The 17,185-nt window shown below is 31.3% G+C and overlaps 1 protein-coding gene across 14 annotated transcripts in view; it reads right to left on the minus strand.

The window, feature by feature from the left end:
• DGKB (diacylglycerol kinase beta) overlaps positions 1 to 17,185 on the minus strand; it is a 639,605-nt gene that overhangs the window by 410,367 nt on the left and 212,053 nt on the right. For 9 of the 14 annotated variants that reach the window (XM_079151895.1, XM_079151896.1, XM_079151902.1 and 6 more), the window contains 2 exons: positions 11,347 to 11,382; positions 3,488 to 3,604 (listed from right to left, as the gene is read on the minus strand). In XM_079151895.1, the coding sequence (XP_079008021.1) occupies positions 3,488 to 3,604; positions 11,347 to 11,382 (153 nt within the window). The remainder of the gene's footprint in view (positions 1 to 3,487; positions 3,605 to 11,346; positions 11,383 to 17,185) is intronic. The other 5 variants (XM_079151890.1, XM_079151897.1, XM_079151899.1 and 2 more) reach the window with 2 other exon arrangements.

A 17,185-nucleotide genomic window follows, 5' to 3' on the forward strand; every position in this document is an offset into this window, starting at 1 on the left:
AATTATTTACCTAAATATCCTCCTTAGCCATCTTGCTTAAAATTATAGATAACAGCTCTATTTTTTCATATTGTTTTTTACCTAGTAAAATATGTATAAGAAAACAGTGATTCAGTTGAAAGGTTGTGACAGAACTTAAATCTGTAGAGCAATAACCCTGAACTTAGGGAGTAAGAATGACAATTATGAGCTCAGTATTAAAGAATCACCATGACAATGGGTATTAAGTGAGTGAGGGACACACACATACAGGTGACTATCAAATGTGTGATACACATACATAAATCAAATACAGGAGATTAATTGATATGTATAGTATACATTTGCGTATAGTGTGATGGTGCATGTTTAGTTAATAATCTTGGTGATCGCAAAAATAAGATAAAACATAAAAGGGACAACGGGATAAGTGATTGTTTGGGGCAAGACACTAGTTCAGTTTTACATATTAAGTAGAAAGTTACCATCCCCCTGAACTTGGGTTTAAAGTATAAGAAACTAGATTCTTTAGTTCTCCAGTGACCCCTCTATTTGGAAATTTCAAATAATATTTAGAAAATGGGTAACTTCAATATAATACATTTTAAACAATTTTTCTATTTTCTTTTCCTTTATCCATTCACAAATGGGTTGGTCACCTGTATTATTATATCTTCTGCATCTTAAAAAAAATGTAGTTTCAATTACATTTGATGGTATCTAATAAGAGTAAACCTATAGTGTGAGCAATGACAAAGACAGAGTGCCTAACCACCGCTACTTGAAGTCCCCTAGGACTCGGGTTAATTAATGAGACTCATCCTAAGGTTATACATGATCTATTACTTCCTCTAATTAGAAATAATAATCCTGATCATTATGCTGGTTAGTTGGAAAGACGAAAGATGAATGTGCTTAACTATGATTAATAGTCTTCTTTAAGCAGTGTAGATCTCTCCTGTCACTGAGTTACATGCAAACTGGACTGCAACTCAATGCTTTTTTATGATACATAAGTTTTAAAGCTTAGAGAAAAATTCATTTTCTGGTAGATGTTTTTGACTTTTTTAGTTGAATAACAAAACAACCATTTTACCATTTTAAAATTGATCATTGAAACACCATCTTTTACCATTTTGCATGAAATAGCTCTCCCAAAATTAATCATTTTACTCTTTTTGTATTTTCTCCAAATTATATGAATACTTTTGGAGATCCATTCTGCTGGGATAAAACAGACTTTTGCGCATGATAATATACCAGTTTATAAAAAAGCAAAATTTATTATGACATTAAATATTAGTTATTTTCTGCTGTTTTGTTGGGGCTGATGTCTACAATTTACCTACTGACAACTTGAGCTTACACTTTCATATGCCAAAAAAAGTTAAAGTTAATACCTGCTTAGAGAAGCCCACATATCCACAGAGAATGTTACTCATCTAGGATTTTTAAGATGACTTATTTAGCTATAATATGATCAAATATTTCAGAACATTTCAAATTAAAATACAGAACTTATATTACTAACTCAGTTTAAACCTTTAAAATACTGTGCGTGTGTACCACTTAATTTGGGGTTTGAAATATGGAAAATTTTAGACATAATTACTTAAAATGCGGAATCTACAAAAGTTATAGTTCTATTGAATACATGATTTTTATCTCAATACCTGAAACAATATAAAAACACTTGGGAGAACAAGGCAGTCAGAATTTTAGTGGTTATATATTTGTTTAAATTTCTTAAGCAAAGAGACAGGATGTTTCAGGAGTAAAACACAAAATCTAAGTCAGAGAATCCTTTCAGTCCTTGGCGTTATGATTGACTGACAGTGTTGCCTTGGGAAAGTTACCTTACTTCTGAGCATAAATATTATTTTGAAAATCACGATAACTATAATGGCATTGAGCTGATGTTTGTTGAGAGAATGAAACAGACATACGTAAAAAAATTACCATAGTTCTTAGGTTACATTAAGCAGTAAGAAGATGCATACTTCCTTTCCATGATGAGAAATACACCTCATTTTGAATGAAATACACTAGGATTTCAAAACTAGTCTTTTCTCTCATCAATTCTATGGCAGGAACTCAGAGTGACTATAATTTTTAATTAATTAATATTTACAATTGATGTATTAAAGTCAAATGTTAATTTTTTCAATAAAAATTTTTATAAGATTGCAGTGAATTTCCTTGCTATCAAAATTGTGGGGAGATTTCATATTTGGGGACTTTAATGAGATTGCTAAATACATAGATATGATTTCTGAAAATTACTTTCTGACTTAGTCTTTCATAATTGAATCATATACTCTAAAGCATAATAATTTTATATTTTATAATTCTTTTCACATTTCTGTTAATAATTCATGATTTTTTAATTTTAAATGTTTCAATAGCTCAAAATCAGTTGCCTTATTATACACTTATAAGCAATAATTACTGAAGTTTCAATGAGTTATTCAAAGAAGCAACTATTTAGGCATGTACTGTGTACACTTAATTGTGCTTGCAAATTGAGGACTACAGAAAGACACAACTCAATATTTTCAGATGTAAAACAATAAATTTTAAAAACATAAAATAATAAAATTGATTAAGGTCAATAATATGCTAAAATCACATATACTGAATGCAAGTATGTGTTATAATCTGCAAAGTGTTCAGTAAGTTTCCCTGGACAATGTGAAACTTGAAGCATATTGTTAAGAGAAGGAATAGGCAATTGAAAGACAAAAACATACAGATAGAACAATCAAAAATTAACTTCACAGTTTCATACATTAAGATCATTTTGTTGACTGTTTTCATTTTCGGGTTAAAGTAGAGGCAAATACATAAGATGCATTCATTCGATAAAGTATCTTGAAATGTAGATTAAAAATGTTATTTTGATGTCAGAGATCATAGGGAAAATATATAGGTTTTTAAAGTACTAGAAAAATTTTTGCTACTTGTGTTTAAACTAGAAATATGTATGGTTTTCAATTTTTATTTAAAACTTCGAAGTATATGATTAGAATATAATACGTCTTTGCTATTTATTTAGGAAGAAATATAAGCACACAAATAGAGTTCCTATTTTTCCTTTCCTAAATAATAGTTTTACAATCTAAATGACTCTTCAAAATCATAACCATACTTAGTATGTACACATACAAAGAGAGAGTAAGAGAGAACACACTTGCAAATGACACATAAGTATATAATAAATGTGTATATTTAGTAGGAATTTGCAAAAACTTTCAGACTGACAAAAGACTTTTTTCCAATTTGAGTTTAATGGAGATAACATCATAAATGATTAATCTAACCAGAATGTCACTCTGTCAATCAACTATAAGACTGACATCTTGATAAATTAATAACAATCTTTCTGAAACAGTCTACTGAACTAACATAAACGTTAAATAAATGTGTTGATAACTGAACATATGCTGTTCTCAGAACATAAGAGGAACAAATATAAAATCCACTAAAATTTGAATTTAAAAAGTTGTACCTGTAGGCCTTGTCCATCCACAGTAACAGAGTTGGCTCTCTGCATTTTGTTCCTATCAGTTACTTTGTTTGGCTGCTGGGAGCCACTCTTTTCCTTTTTCACTGTTGCTTGTCTTTCCTGTAAGAAAAATATTCTTTTATAAAAATATTTTATAAAAATAAAATTAAAATTAGACAATATTTTACTAAAAGGTGCAACTAATAAACGTTTCATGGTTACAAACTGAGGCCCAAGTTCCTAATTTGAAGTGCCTACTAAATAATAAGAAAACTGTTGCTTTAACTGGCTCAATATATGTGATAGTTACATGATGCAAATATCAGTTAAAGAAACAATATAAAAGAAAGCCAAATTGTAATGATTCCTAAGTATCCATAGTATAGGATTATCATTTAAAGAATTTGGTAAGGAGTACTGAATAATGCTCATAAATAAATGCAATATTGAAAATATATTCTAATTGCATGATGGATTTTGCAGTTACTATTTATATCAGGGGTGGCATATAGACAAAAACTCCCATTCAGCCCCAGCTAATTCTTTAGTACACACACACACACACACACACACACACACATATATATATGGAGTTGTCTGCTTCTTTTTTTTTTTTCACTCTCCCTACAACCTATCCCAGTTAACTTTTATCACCACTACTAGAGATTTTATTCAAATTATCAATAACCTTCTCATTGCCACATCATCATTATTTTCTCAAACTTTAACATTTGACAGAGTGAATCTCTTCTTACTTCTTGAAAACCTGCCTTAGTTTACTCTTAGCACATTTCTTTCCCTTAGCCCTCTTCTTACTTCACTAACAGCTCCCTCACGGTCTCTTTTGCTCATTTGTTCTCCAGTTTTGTCATCTATAAGACTTGACCTCTTCTTTAGACCTCAGCTTCACTGTCTGTACTTGCTCCCTAGATAACTTCATTTCACCATAAGGTTTTCAAATTCTACTTAAGAAAGACTTCTAAATGTATGACTCCTGTTCAGAACTCACCCTCACTTCCTACATACAAATGCCCTTTCTGTCTTTTCACATATCAGTCCTTGGACAGTCACCACTTCCATCATCATGTGGCTAATGTGCTAGCTCTCTCTTTTGCCTAGATTATTGTCACCATTACCTAAGGGTTCAATCTTCTTCCAGCTTTGTCTCCCTATAGTCAATTTTCCACAAACCAGCCACATTTATCCCTTTTCACTCCACTCCAACTACTCAGGCCAACTCATCACTCCTAGAGCACAACAATCCTGCTTTTAATTCAGGGATTTTGCAATCACTTTGCATCCTGCTGGAAAACATTCCCTTTTGTATTTGCTGGGCTTGGTCTTGACATCAGACCTCTGGTCAAATGTCAGATAGGCTTCTCCATTTCCTTTAACCTCCTTTAAATATGATTCATTACAACCTAAATGGTTATTTATTTAATTGATTTGATTACTGAAAGCTAGTATTCTCCATTTTTTAAAATTTATTTTTATTTAGTATTCTCCATTTTAATCAAAGTCCCACAGAGAAAGGGTTTTCTATGTTATATCCTATCAGTGTCTGACACAAGACAGAATAAATGAATAAAGAAACTCAAAATATTAAAAACATCATTTTTGAAAAGGTGCTTAGATAATTGGGTTTAGGATTTTGGGGCCATGTCTAGGCTTGATGGGAAAAAATTGTTCTGATTAGCAATGCAGGCCAACAGTGCCCATGTGCTTTAGTGACACTTATTTCCTATCACTTATCCAGATACATATTGCCTAGTCCCTCTATCTACTTGTAAGAGTATCACTTAAATTTCTGTAACTTAGGAAGATGTTTTTAAATAGCCTCAAATGAAAGCTCTCTTTAAAGTCTATTAGTGATAGATCAGAAATCTTTTTTGACAAAAATAAATGCTAATCAGTCTAGTCTAGTCACCTTGCAATTGCATGGTGCAAAAACACTGAATACATTTTGTGTATGGCTGAAAATGGATGGTATAATAGAATTTCTGATATTCAAGTTCTTTGGAAAATGATGTGCTTTCATATAAGCATAATTTCTGGCAAAAATATTGATTTTTTAAAGAAAGTTTCTTCTTTCTAAGCTTGCAAATTATAATTTTATCCATTATTGTAAACAGTATAATGCACAAAAAGAGGAAAGCTGACTTGAATCCATCTCTGTAACTTAGGTATTATGTAATATAGACAGCCTACTCTTAACAAAATGGATAGTGTTTTATATTTCTCAGAGTTGTGTGAGGTTTAAAAGAAAATCTGTTAAGTCTTTACCATTGTGTTTGTATTATACTATGTACTCCATAAATTAAAGTTATTATAACTAATGTAAAATAAGAATGGTTCTCCATGGCAAGGTCATTTGTATTGCCACCATGCAGAGTGCTTTTATATTTTCAAATGCATATATATGAAAAAATAGTATTGGTTACATTAGTAATATGTTTGAATATGTAAAGCTCAATGCTTACATTTAAAAATACATAGTTTGTGCTGGGAGTTAAAATATCAAGTTGGTGAAAGTGGAAATAGTTTATTCCAGGGTTCTTTGATGTAGGTATATATAATACAGAATCAATATTTAGTAAAAATATACAATATGGAAGAAATACTTTAATGCATTATTTTGACACCTAATGCATTAAAAAAGTTATTTAGGACTCAATTTCTAAGCTGCTTGGGTTAGAAGAATCAAATAATATTTAAGTTGATTAGTCACTCTAGAACTGGGTATTTATACCAAATCACATATACATGTTACACAGAAAACTTAAGATATGTATGTATATGACTATAAAGAGCGGCCACATCATCTATCAACCTTATTTTACTCTAGTTCATGCAGAGAACTAGGGAAATGCCTATGTGGTAAGAACCTCCAAGTGGCACAGATAGCAGTTTTTAACTGGCTTCTTGTCCTTCAAGGAGTCATCCCTCTGAGCACACTGAGAATGAGACTAAATGTTTTAGAGCACATGATTGTAAAAATAAAAACAAATTTAAAACCCTAAAATGAGTTTTCAATTGATGAGGTTTTACTTAATTATAGTATGAGATTAATGTATAGCAAATTAATTTTTTAAATCCTCATCATATAAATATTTATATGTACTTTATTATAAAATGTAGCTAATACTAAATGGTAAACATTCATTTAAACATACACATATCAAGAAAACCAACTGATTTCTTTGGGAGAAAAATGCCAGTAGCTAGAATTTGTGGAATTAATCAAGACTGAAATACTAAAAACAGAAGAGACTCATGATCTTATAATTTTCCCCAGGATTCTCTTATTTATTTTGCTTATTTTATTTTTGACCCTTAACAGAGGTCTGTCTGAGATATTCACTGTATTTTACTTAGGCAACCTAAGTGAACAGGAGGATAGTTGGATACATTTTCCTATTTTAATTGAGGAAATCTTGTTTTCATAAGAGGGAAAGGAAAGGGAAGCAAGTGTATCATTTAAAAATCTGCTGTCCAAAAGGATTTCACTAGCTTGTTCAGGGGGTTAATTAACCCTGATTGGCAAAGCTCCACTGTGATATTTAAGAGAGTTATTTCCCAATTGTTACAGTTATTAAAAAGTTTCAGTGAGAACTCACCAACCTTATTTTGTATCATCAGTCAGGATAAAATTACTCTGTGAGTAATAGAGGGCAATGTTCACCATTTAACCTTCAGTTTCTTTTTTAAGATTTTGGGCTCAAAACCACAAAATAAATTACATTGTTATAATTAAGGCAAATTTCCTTCTGCCAGATAAATTATCGTAGATAAAAAGAGTTGGAAAATTGTTGCATTAATCAATAGAAATTATTCAAACACTGAAAAGAACTACTGTAACAAAAAACTTGAAAGAATATAGAACATATAATACAAAATATAAAATACATTTATTGATATTTGAGCATTTTCAAATATCAACCATTTGTGTTTGCTATATAGACATTTTAAATACAAAATTCAGTGTTTTGTGATCATTGGAAACTATAAGTAGCACAACAGATCTTAAGTGGGGAATATATTGTATTAGAATTCCAAAAGAATAATCAACATAATAAACAGACAAGAAAAGCCAAAGAGACCATTCACAGAAAACAGAAAGATAAAATAAGTGAAATGAAAAGACCTCACTTTAAATATGTGTTCTAAAAAAATCTTTTTCTATATCATGCTGATTCTCAGAGGTAGAGTATTTGTACATTGGTGAAAACTGCTTTCTCTAAAGGGTTGTTTGCCACAATACTTAAGCCTGCTGCTATCGATCACTCACAGACTACAAGCAGCAAGTGATGATTACTTTCAGCACAAGATTTTCTCCTTTTTGTCCAAACTCAGCATGAGAGACAGGCAGCAGAAAAGCACCTGGATTGGTATAAGGCTACAAAATGCTTTGCTGCCAACAGCATCCATCCCTCAGATCCTGGAACTTGCTCTCTCTGCTACTGTACCACTAGCTTGAAGGTAAATATGACCGTTCCTGCCAATGAATCTAGGGCATAAGAATCTCCCAGAAACCTTAGAATCTTAACCCAAGGTATCACATGCATATTTAGTATTTAAGGTGTCTCTTACCATATTCCTCAGAGCTCTCAAAGTTCAGAACTCTGAGAAAACAACTTACATCGGCAAAGCTACATCTTTAGTTAGTGTGGATTATTATGGGATGTGAACATTTTACTAGCTGAGAGAAAAAAATCCATTGCAAAAAGTGGCAAAGGTTCTAAATCTGCTAGGAATCCTTGGTTGTTCCAGCAAAACAAACTGCTGACTAGCAAAGTCATATTGATTTTTTAAAAAATTTTATAAAGTTTTCAATGTAAATATAGTAAGTGATCTGTCTGAAGAGTCACATTTTAAGAAAATTAAATAAATACATGTTGAATAAGAAATAACTTTGGGTAAAGACAAATGTACGGACTTAGAGACCAAATCTGAGCTTTGTCTATTACTTTGTATATGTGGGCAAGTTATTTATTATCCCTAGGTCACCATTTATTCCACCTGAAAACTGGAAAGGTTTATGTAATGATGAATGGAGAAAATGTAGATAAAGGTTGGCCTATAATAGGTACCCAGTAAATGGCAATATATTCTAAAGTACAAAGAAATATCATATTTTATTTTTAAGTTAATCACAAGTATGTTGCTTGAGTCATAGCTGTAAACAGTGGGTTTTGTAGAGAAGAACTTAACTGTATTGTAATTTATTTGCCCACTGCATCACTACAACTGAAAATCATCACTGTAATTTATTGATCATGTCCTTGGAGGAGATGGGAAGCAAAAAAGTTGAAAATATAAAACTTAAAAAAGTGTTAAAATACCTGGAGGAGCTACTTGTTTATTGAGCTGGAAGGGACATTTTGATCCTTACCACCTGGTTTTCATACATCATACAAAAGTGCATATTTTCTCAGAGGAAATTTCATACTGAGCACAACCACTTAAAAAATCTCTGTTAAAGAAATCCTGAACAGATTTCTTAAATGAATTTTAAAGAATGAGAGAGTCCATGTCAAAATAATTTTGGCTATGCACTAGCATATGGCAACACTATAATGAAATAAGATTGTGCTTGTGTATGTGTGTGTATGTGTCTGTTTGTATGTATAAAATGTTTATACAAAAGAAGACTTAAGAACCGGTCCTAACTTTGTTCAAGTCACTTTGTAGAGCATACTGACAGCTGGCCACAGTAACCTGAAGCTTTTTAAAAGCAATGAGGAGGCAGCTCTTCCTATGCTCACATTCTTTGTATCTATTAGTTAAGTTAAATGTTAAACCTCGAGATTTCTGTTATTGCCTGATCCTCTTTTGTCAGTTCCAAGTGGAACTTGTCCTCCTGCTATTGTAACAGTGTAATTTAAATTACACCTTTGAACGGGCATACAAAATGAAAGATTCATTACGATGAAAAATTACATGCATCTTTTAGAAAGGCGTGATAATAGAAACTACATATGTGTTGGAGCTGGTGGTATGTATGAAGAGTGGTTAACTTTAGATGCACCAACTATGTTTTGGAAATTCATAATAAAAATGGAGAAAACGTTACACTCAGATTGCTTCACAGATGTCCTTGAAATTTTGTTACACTTTAAAACAACTGAACCTCAGTATCATGGGTGATAAGACTATGCCAGAGGCAAGAAGGTCTTTATGCCACTTGCCACTAGAAAATCTGTCCTCATAGAAAAGTCCTTCATCCTGTGTCAAAGGTGGAGCAATGATACATTTACTTTTTAGTTCAGGTGTTAAGGTATACCTTTGTATATGTCCTCCCTATACACTCTAACCACATTTTCAGTTAACCTAAGTGCAATTTTTCCTGCTGGTAGAACATTAGGTTCCCTGTCTGAGTGTATATATATGTGTATTCACACACGCCCTCGTGCATATATCCACACCTGGGTTTAAGGAAATTTTTGGAACAACATAGCTGAAAAAACTTATGTAATGATTTTTGAGGGATAGTGGAAAGTTTAAATCAATGTAAACCAATATATCTTGCCAGAAAGAAAATAAATAGTATAGGAAGATTTCTGAAAACTTTATATCAGAAAAAAAGATATCTTTAAGAAATGAAAAAAGCATATTGTAAAAATAGAGAATTTGACTTGTTTATTCAGTCTATATGGTTCATTTTCTTTGAGAATGTGGGAGACCTTTGGAGATGAACAAAACTAAAACACTGTATTTAATTCTCAAATACAGTGCCTATATTCATTTGATGAACTTACAATAGGGGCAAAAATAAAGTCAGTATCTTGAAGATGTAAAATTAATTCTCTCATACTTAAGTAATTAATGAAATAATATACTCATCTAATATCTCTATCACTTGACTGTGCAAGTTAACATCTCTATTTAATAATAATTATGATAATAATGGCATCAACTTCTTTAAAGAATACAAAAATAAGTTTAAAATTTCCCCTAGATTAGAAACATTATACTTTCAAGCATATCTTCAAGTATGTATCTGGTTTCAAATGATAGTTTTATTTTAATTCATTGAGGCAGTTGACACTGATTAGAAAATTATATTTGGTGGGGAGGGGAGAACAGTTATACGTCTGTGCAACTATGTTATTCTCTAATTAAATTCATATTCTTATGTAGTATTCATATATTATAAATAACCTTTATGAAGCAGGCAGATTCAATTTTCAGGCAAACGATACCATTTGGACTTTTTCTACAGCGATAGTAACAATTGAATAGGAGATTGTCACAGAACAATGTGAGGATTTTGCTTCATTAATGCAAAGACAGAGTTAATACTCTAAGTAAATGTTGTAATGCTTACATTTATTTTCAAAAGATGAAATTTATTTGTTACTATATTTTTTCCAATGACATTCTATGCAACATCATGTGCTCCATGATTAGTACAGATGTACTCTCTTTAAAGCAATGGGCACTTCAAAGTGAGCAAGGATTTCTCAATATACTATCATTGAAACCTTCACTTTGATGGTTTTAAAGGATTGAATAGTTTTGGATTTGCTGTAGTATATTTACATTTCAGCATAACAAGTAAAAATGACACTATTTTTATGCTCTGATAAGCCTTACCAGGTAATTTTCATTTTTCTCTATTTTTTTTTTTTGTATAATTTCTTATATCCCCAATTATTTCCACAAATGCAGAGTGGAATCCTTTAAGTTTATCCCATCACAGAAAATATAAATAACCTCATTTCCAAATATTGGAATAAAGAGAAACTCAAATATAAAAATAATGTCAATAGGTCACTGAGCCAACCCCCAATTTTTTTATAACAATATAATATGAACAATGAACTATAATTTCAAGTGTGAAACCTTTTTTGCTTACGCACCTCAGGAACTGAAACTCCTGAAGTGGGCAGAGTCTGCTGAAAAAGAGAAGTTCATATTAAATCTGAAAAAAAGTCAAACTGAATATAAAATATCAATGAAGATTCTTATATCACTGTAAGTCTGTAAATAAATGTACAATTAAAACATTATTCCCTTGGCTTGATTTTCTATTTCCTTATGTAAGAGATATCTTTTCATGAAATAATGAATGTCCTAAGACAGAGTGAGCTTGGTTGTGAAGTTATTTATCCAAAGCACAACTGAATCTACTCAAAGCACACTGATAAAAATCTTTGATCAACCTCATAGACCTCTCTACACATTAGTACATTACATTTGTATTTTGGGAGTGGAACTTATCTTCAAGTTCCATTATCCTTTGTAAAAAATCATGACTAACTTTACAAACTTCCCCTTTACTGACCCCACTATCCCATCCCATTTTCCAATCCAATTTTCATTCTTTTCTAAAAATACTGTCTTTGTCTTTATTTCATGATACTCTGAAAATAAAGTCATTAGAATCAATAAAAAATTAAAAATATACTTAAATAAATAACAAGATTTTAACTTGAGAGTAATTTATAAAGATGAGGTTAAAGACACTAATACTGACCTGTATTTTGATATCTGTATATTCATGACAGTGTATCTTCAATTATCTACCACCATCACTTGCTTTTGTGTGTGTGTGTTTGTGTGTGTGAGCATACATGTGCATGTGTGTGTTAAGAAAGAAAAAGTTGTTTAAATTCCACAAACCTGAATTCTGCAAAAACTTAGAATGTAAAAAAATTTGTAAGAACAGATGACTAATCATGCACATGAAGACTCTCAAGCCAATAAAATAAGATACCCCCAAATAGTTTTAGAGCTGGAGTCACAGATGCCTTCTGCCCTGGAAAAACATATGCTCCCCACATACATGCTATAGAGAGTGAGTCATTGGAGTGTCAAGTGAAAAGATTATGGACATACAAATGTTTCAGAATAACAAACAAATGCAATGCAAGAACCTTGAATAGATCCTGCTGGACTCCCACTTTAACCAACCAAAAAAATGAGTAGGTAACAACTTAAAAGTTATTTTTTTTTTTTGGTTAATTATGGATATTTTTAATATGGGCAGGATAATGATTGATCTTATAGGATTATTTAAGATAATTTTCTTAGTTGTGAATATGAAAATATCACTGAGTAAAAAAAAATTGCTTTTACTCTTGGAACATGCTTGCCAGTGTATTAGGGATATGTCATCATATGACATGCAATTTATTTTCAAAACCTTCAATTTAATAAACTATGCAGTATGTGTGGTAATATAAGTACCTAGGCTGCTGAGAAAGAGGACTACAGAGACACAGAGAAAGAATTGTTAAAGATAAAATAAAAACAAGGGGAAAGGTTCTTCAATAAAAGCAATATTTCAGATGGGGGAGAAGCCCACCTAGACAGCTACTGCAACTTTTCCCATGTTATTCCTCTTTGGTTATGGAGACACAGGTACTGTTTTGCACTCACAGAAATCCCAGTGCAGAAACCCACAGGGTCTGAGAAGATAATGCAAATAGTTCTGATGTCAAAAATGCAAAGACTACACCATTGTTGTACAATAAATATCTCATTTAAGGCACACAACGTATTGTGGGATGAAACTGAACCTGCACTGCCACTATGTATAGAACTGGTAATTTGTGGATACTCATTGGAGGATTCCCTTTTTCAAAGCAGTAGGGATATGATTTAGCTACTGTTATGTACTGAGAGCAAGTGAGGTAGTCAGACAGGTGGTAAGATTAAGAAGATAAGGAAAAAAGAGATTTGTCATTACTTCTCTGAGAATGAGAAAGCTGTTGACTAAGGAAAAGAAAGGATCCAGTAAAAGTGAGGACCCAGCTGGAGCTGAAAGTTAGAAATGTATGTGAGAAGAAGACACCAGTCCTGAGAAGTCTGTCAACATACAGACTCCTGAGATCAGCACTAGAAATTGACTGAAGAATAGTACAAAAACACATATGTGAACTCAAAAACACAATGTGTGGACAACAAATATATATTAAATTAACATGCCTATCTGTAGTTTATTCTTGAGTTACAATAAGAAAACCACCTAGGTTAAAAAAGTGTTAACTTGTTAGAAAATGAATTCAGGAATTATATTGCTTCCCTTTTACTCTTCTGTACATACTCTTAAATATCACGGATAAGCAGAGTAAATGTTTTAGTTTTTTTTTGGGAAATTATCATGAGTATATAATTCTAAATGTAATATATTTTTAATCAGAATTAATACAGGAATAGTATATTTTTATTTAATCAAACGGGAGGTGTGACTACAGAGGAATGTGATTGATTTTATTTAATCAGTATCTTTTAATATTAAATAGAATACACAGTAGAGATAATTAGTTTAAAAGATGCATTTGCCTTCAGGGCACTTATTAAGTTCAATCTAATATCAAAGAATTTTTTAAAATCCTATTATTCTTAAGTATTAGGATATTTCTTGTCTTCATATTTTCTAATGTGTAATCATTTTAAATTGACAATTTAATCCAAATTGTCATAGGACAAAGAAAAATCTTTGGTGGAGATTATTGGAGATTTGACTTAGTTAACATATAATAGTAGCACAGTGCTCACATTAAAAGGGTCATTAGTTATTTCAAGACTAAAGTAAAATTAACAAAATTAGGCCTTACAGTTACATAAGAAAGGTTCATATTTTTAAAAATTGCTTTCTTATCCTTGGTCTCATTTAATCCTTTTAACCAAGATATACCATTTTTGCAGATTGGGAAAAAGATCAGAAAGATTAAATGACAGACACCCAAAAAATAAAGCTAGTGACAGAATGTTACTGTATTCCTCGAACAACAGAAAGTAGAAAATGAATTTTTTGCCTAAAAAATTGAGTATGTTTACTCATACATATGAACACAACTTAAATTTTAAAAAGAAAATGAGATGAAAATGATTTTATACTACTTATACCTTTAAAAGCATTTTTAATTAAAGGTTATTTCACTGTATTACAAATACATCAATTAGAAGAATGTTAAATTATCTTTTCCTTTCTACTGACTCCTTGATATATCTAATTAAAATATAACAGTAAAAAGAAAACCTTTCAGAAGGTTCACTCATTTGTTATAATCTTATCAGGGTGTCTTGCCTAACCACTTCTCACTTGAGTCAAATTTTTAAGTGTGCATTTAATATTCTTACGTTGATTATTTTACTATTATTAAATAATGATTACTCACAAAACTATTCTATTATTACTCTAGCAAATATGATTGTTCATGGATATTGCAGAGTTTTGCCTAGAGGCCTTTGAAGAGAAGAAACCATGAGACTCCTCCTACTCCCACACCTTTAGTGTGTGTGTGTGTGTGTGTGTGTGTGTGTGTGTGTGTGTGTCCATAAAGGAAATACAACCAAGCATTTAGGTAGGGATGGTGTACCCAGTGCAATGAGTGTTTTAAAAATTAAGTGGCATCAAATGTTTCAATGAAAATATTAGGAACATGTCCTTATGGAAATATTCAAGCCATTTCAAACATAGATTTCCAAATATAAAAGCCCTTAAAAATAACAAATAAAATCCTTTCTAATGTTATTGTCTTGCCTATTTGATTCTCACATAAAAAAGTGATTACAAATAAGTAATAAACTCACTTTAAGTCTCATAAAATCATTTGAAGTTGTTATGGTTAAAGAAGCATTCTTCAATTCATTTTCAAATTGTGTCCCACACTAAGAATATTTGTATATTTACACACTTGTAAAAGAATCTTACAAAACTAGTTAAACCTGTGAGCCCCACCATCTCATATATCCTATTCTTTCCATTTTTATTCTCCTTTATTCCATTGTTTTTCTGTCCATTGCTTTTGTGAAATGCCAGTGTATTTCTTTTAAATGCATCTCATTTGCTGCCAAATGTTGGAGATTGCAGCATATATATGAACAATATGTTTAAAATATGGTTATTAAGCTAGTGTTGCATCTTTCCCTTGTAAGTTGTGTGATTTTAGGTAAAATTTTTAATCTTATTAAACTGCACTTTCCTCATATATTCACTGGCCATCACAATTATATTTACCCACAGGATTAAAAGGAATATAAGTATATATACATATACAAACACACATCTACAAGCACAAATATATGCATATGTATATATATACATAGCATAGTGAACTTCTCTAAAAATAGTTAACTATTTTATTAACATTAGAAGTGAAATGATTCACTTAGTTTCCACTGCCTGTTTAAGAGCAGGAAATTTATACTTTCTCCATCTGCAAAAATTTTTTTTTTTAATAAGTAGAAGGGAATAGATAGATTTATTTTTTTGTGTGTGTGAAAACACCCATGTTGAGACTATTAGAGAGAGAGAATGAGTAATGCAGGAGGGGAGAGGAGAGATTCAAGACAAAGAAATAGAGGAAAGGGGAGAATCAGAGAGATGGGCCTCGGAAGAGAGGGAGAACAGAATTCTCACTGCTGTTTTCTTTTTTTTAATACTAGATAATTTTTTATCCAAAGTTTGAACAAAGAAAATAATGAAATTGAGAAGGGGAAAATGAATTAAAGGGATCCAAAACCCATTCCATTATTGACTCTTTATGTTTTCAGATTATGCTGTAGATCTTTTGCTTTATATATAATTAATTGATATTTATTAGATGGTGTAACTAATACTTGTAAACTATGTATTAGCTATGTTTGTATGCATATGGGATAGGGCTTGAGTGTCGCAGGTAAATTGGAAAACAATCACCCATTAAGGAACCTAATATAATATGTTAATGCCTATATATTTTATTTCATAAAATTAATCTATAATACTCTCTGTTGTCTCCATTCTTCTGCTCTACAGAATATAAGCCAGTTCTAGAAATATGTCATTGTACAGTTAGTGTATCCCTGCCTTCCAGAATACAAAACAATCACTGTAGCTAATGAAAGAATGTTGACAATATTATTTAAAATTAAAGCTTAGATTTCCTTTTCATCATCTGAGGAAAAGAACTTGAATTAAAAACAAAGAGCATATAATAGAACTTGTTCTTATTCTTTGTCCTCTAAATATCCACTGATCTCATGTCAAAGCATTTTATAACCAGCTTAAAGTCCAGTTCTGTATTCACATTAGGCTCAAATTCAATTGAGTTAAAATTTTACACTGACTGCCAGTCAACCTTATCATGAACTTTCATTATGTGCATGTAATTAATTGGGTCTAACGAACAATATCAGTACTAAGTTATAGACTCTTTTCCCCTGACCATATAATTAGAATATAATTACCCACAGGATATCAGAATGATGCAGAACCTTTCCTCTAAATACGCCCTCATTAGAAAACAAGTCTCAATGTACATTTATTCAATCAGTGTGAATTAATTAAAATGTTACTGAAATAAAAGAGGGTAGCAATAAAGAGTATCTGACATCTATTAAGAGACTATCACTTGAGATCTGTATGCACAGTTTTTGTTTAAACCTATTTAGCTCAAATAGGAACTTTGCCCTGTAATGTGATATACATCTAGTGTACTAGAACAACTGAGTAAATGAATCATTGTTGTTTTTGAAAAGAGTATAGTACAGGATGGCTACAAAATCTTAAAGAATTTACTTGGACGCTAGAGACACAATTATTCTCTGGTAATTCCATAAAATACGTTATAGTAAGATGGAATATATTTGGTGGACAAAAATACTTTTAACTCAAAGTGTTTAAGCAAGTTTTTGTTAACCCCGCATCCTTATATCACAAATCTGACATACTTGTACTGACATGCCTTAGGAGACAATGGTTGAAAT

Source organism: Sciurus vulgaris, assembly GCF_902686455.1.
Source record: "Sciurus vulgaris genome assembly, chromosome: 8".
Lineage (NCBI taxonomy): Eukaryota > Metazoa > Chordata > Mammalia > Rodentia > Sciuridae > Sciurus > Sciurus vulgaris.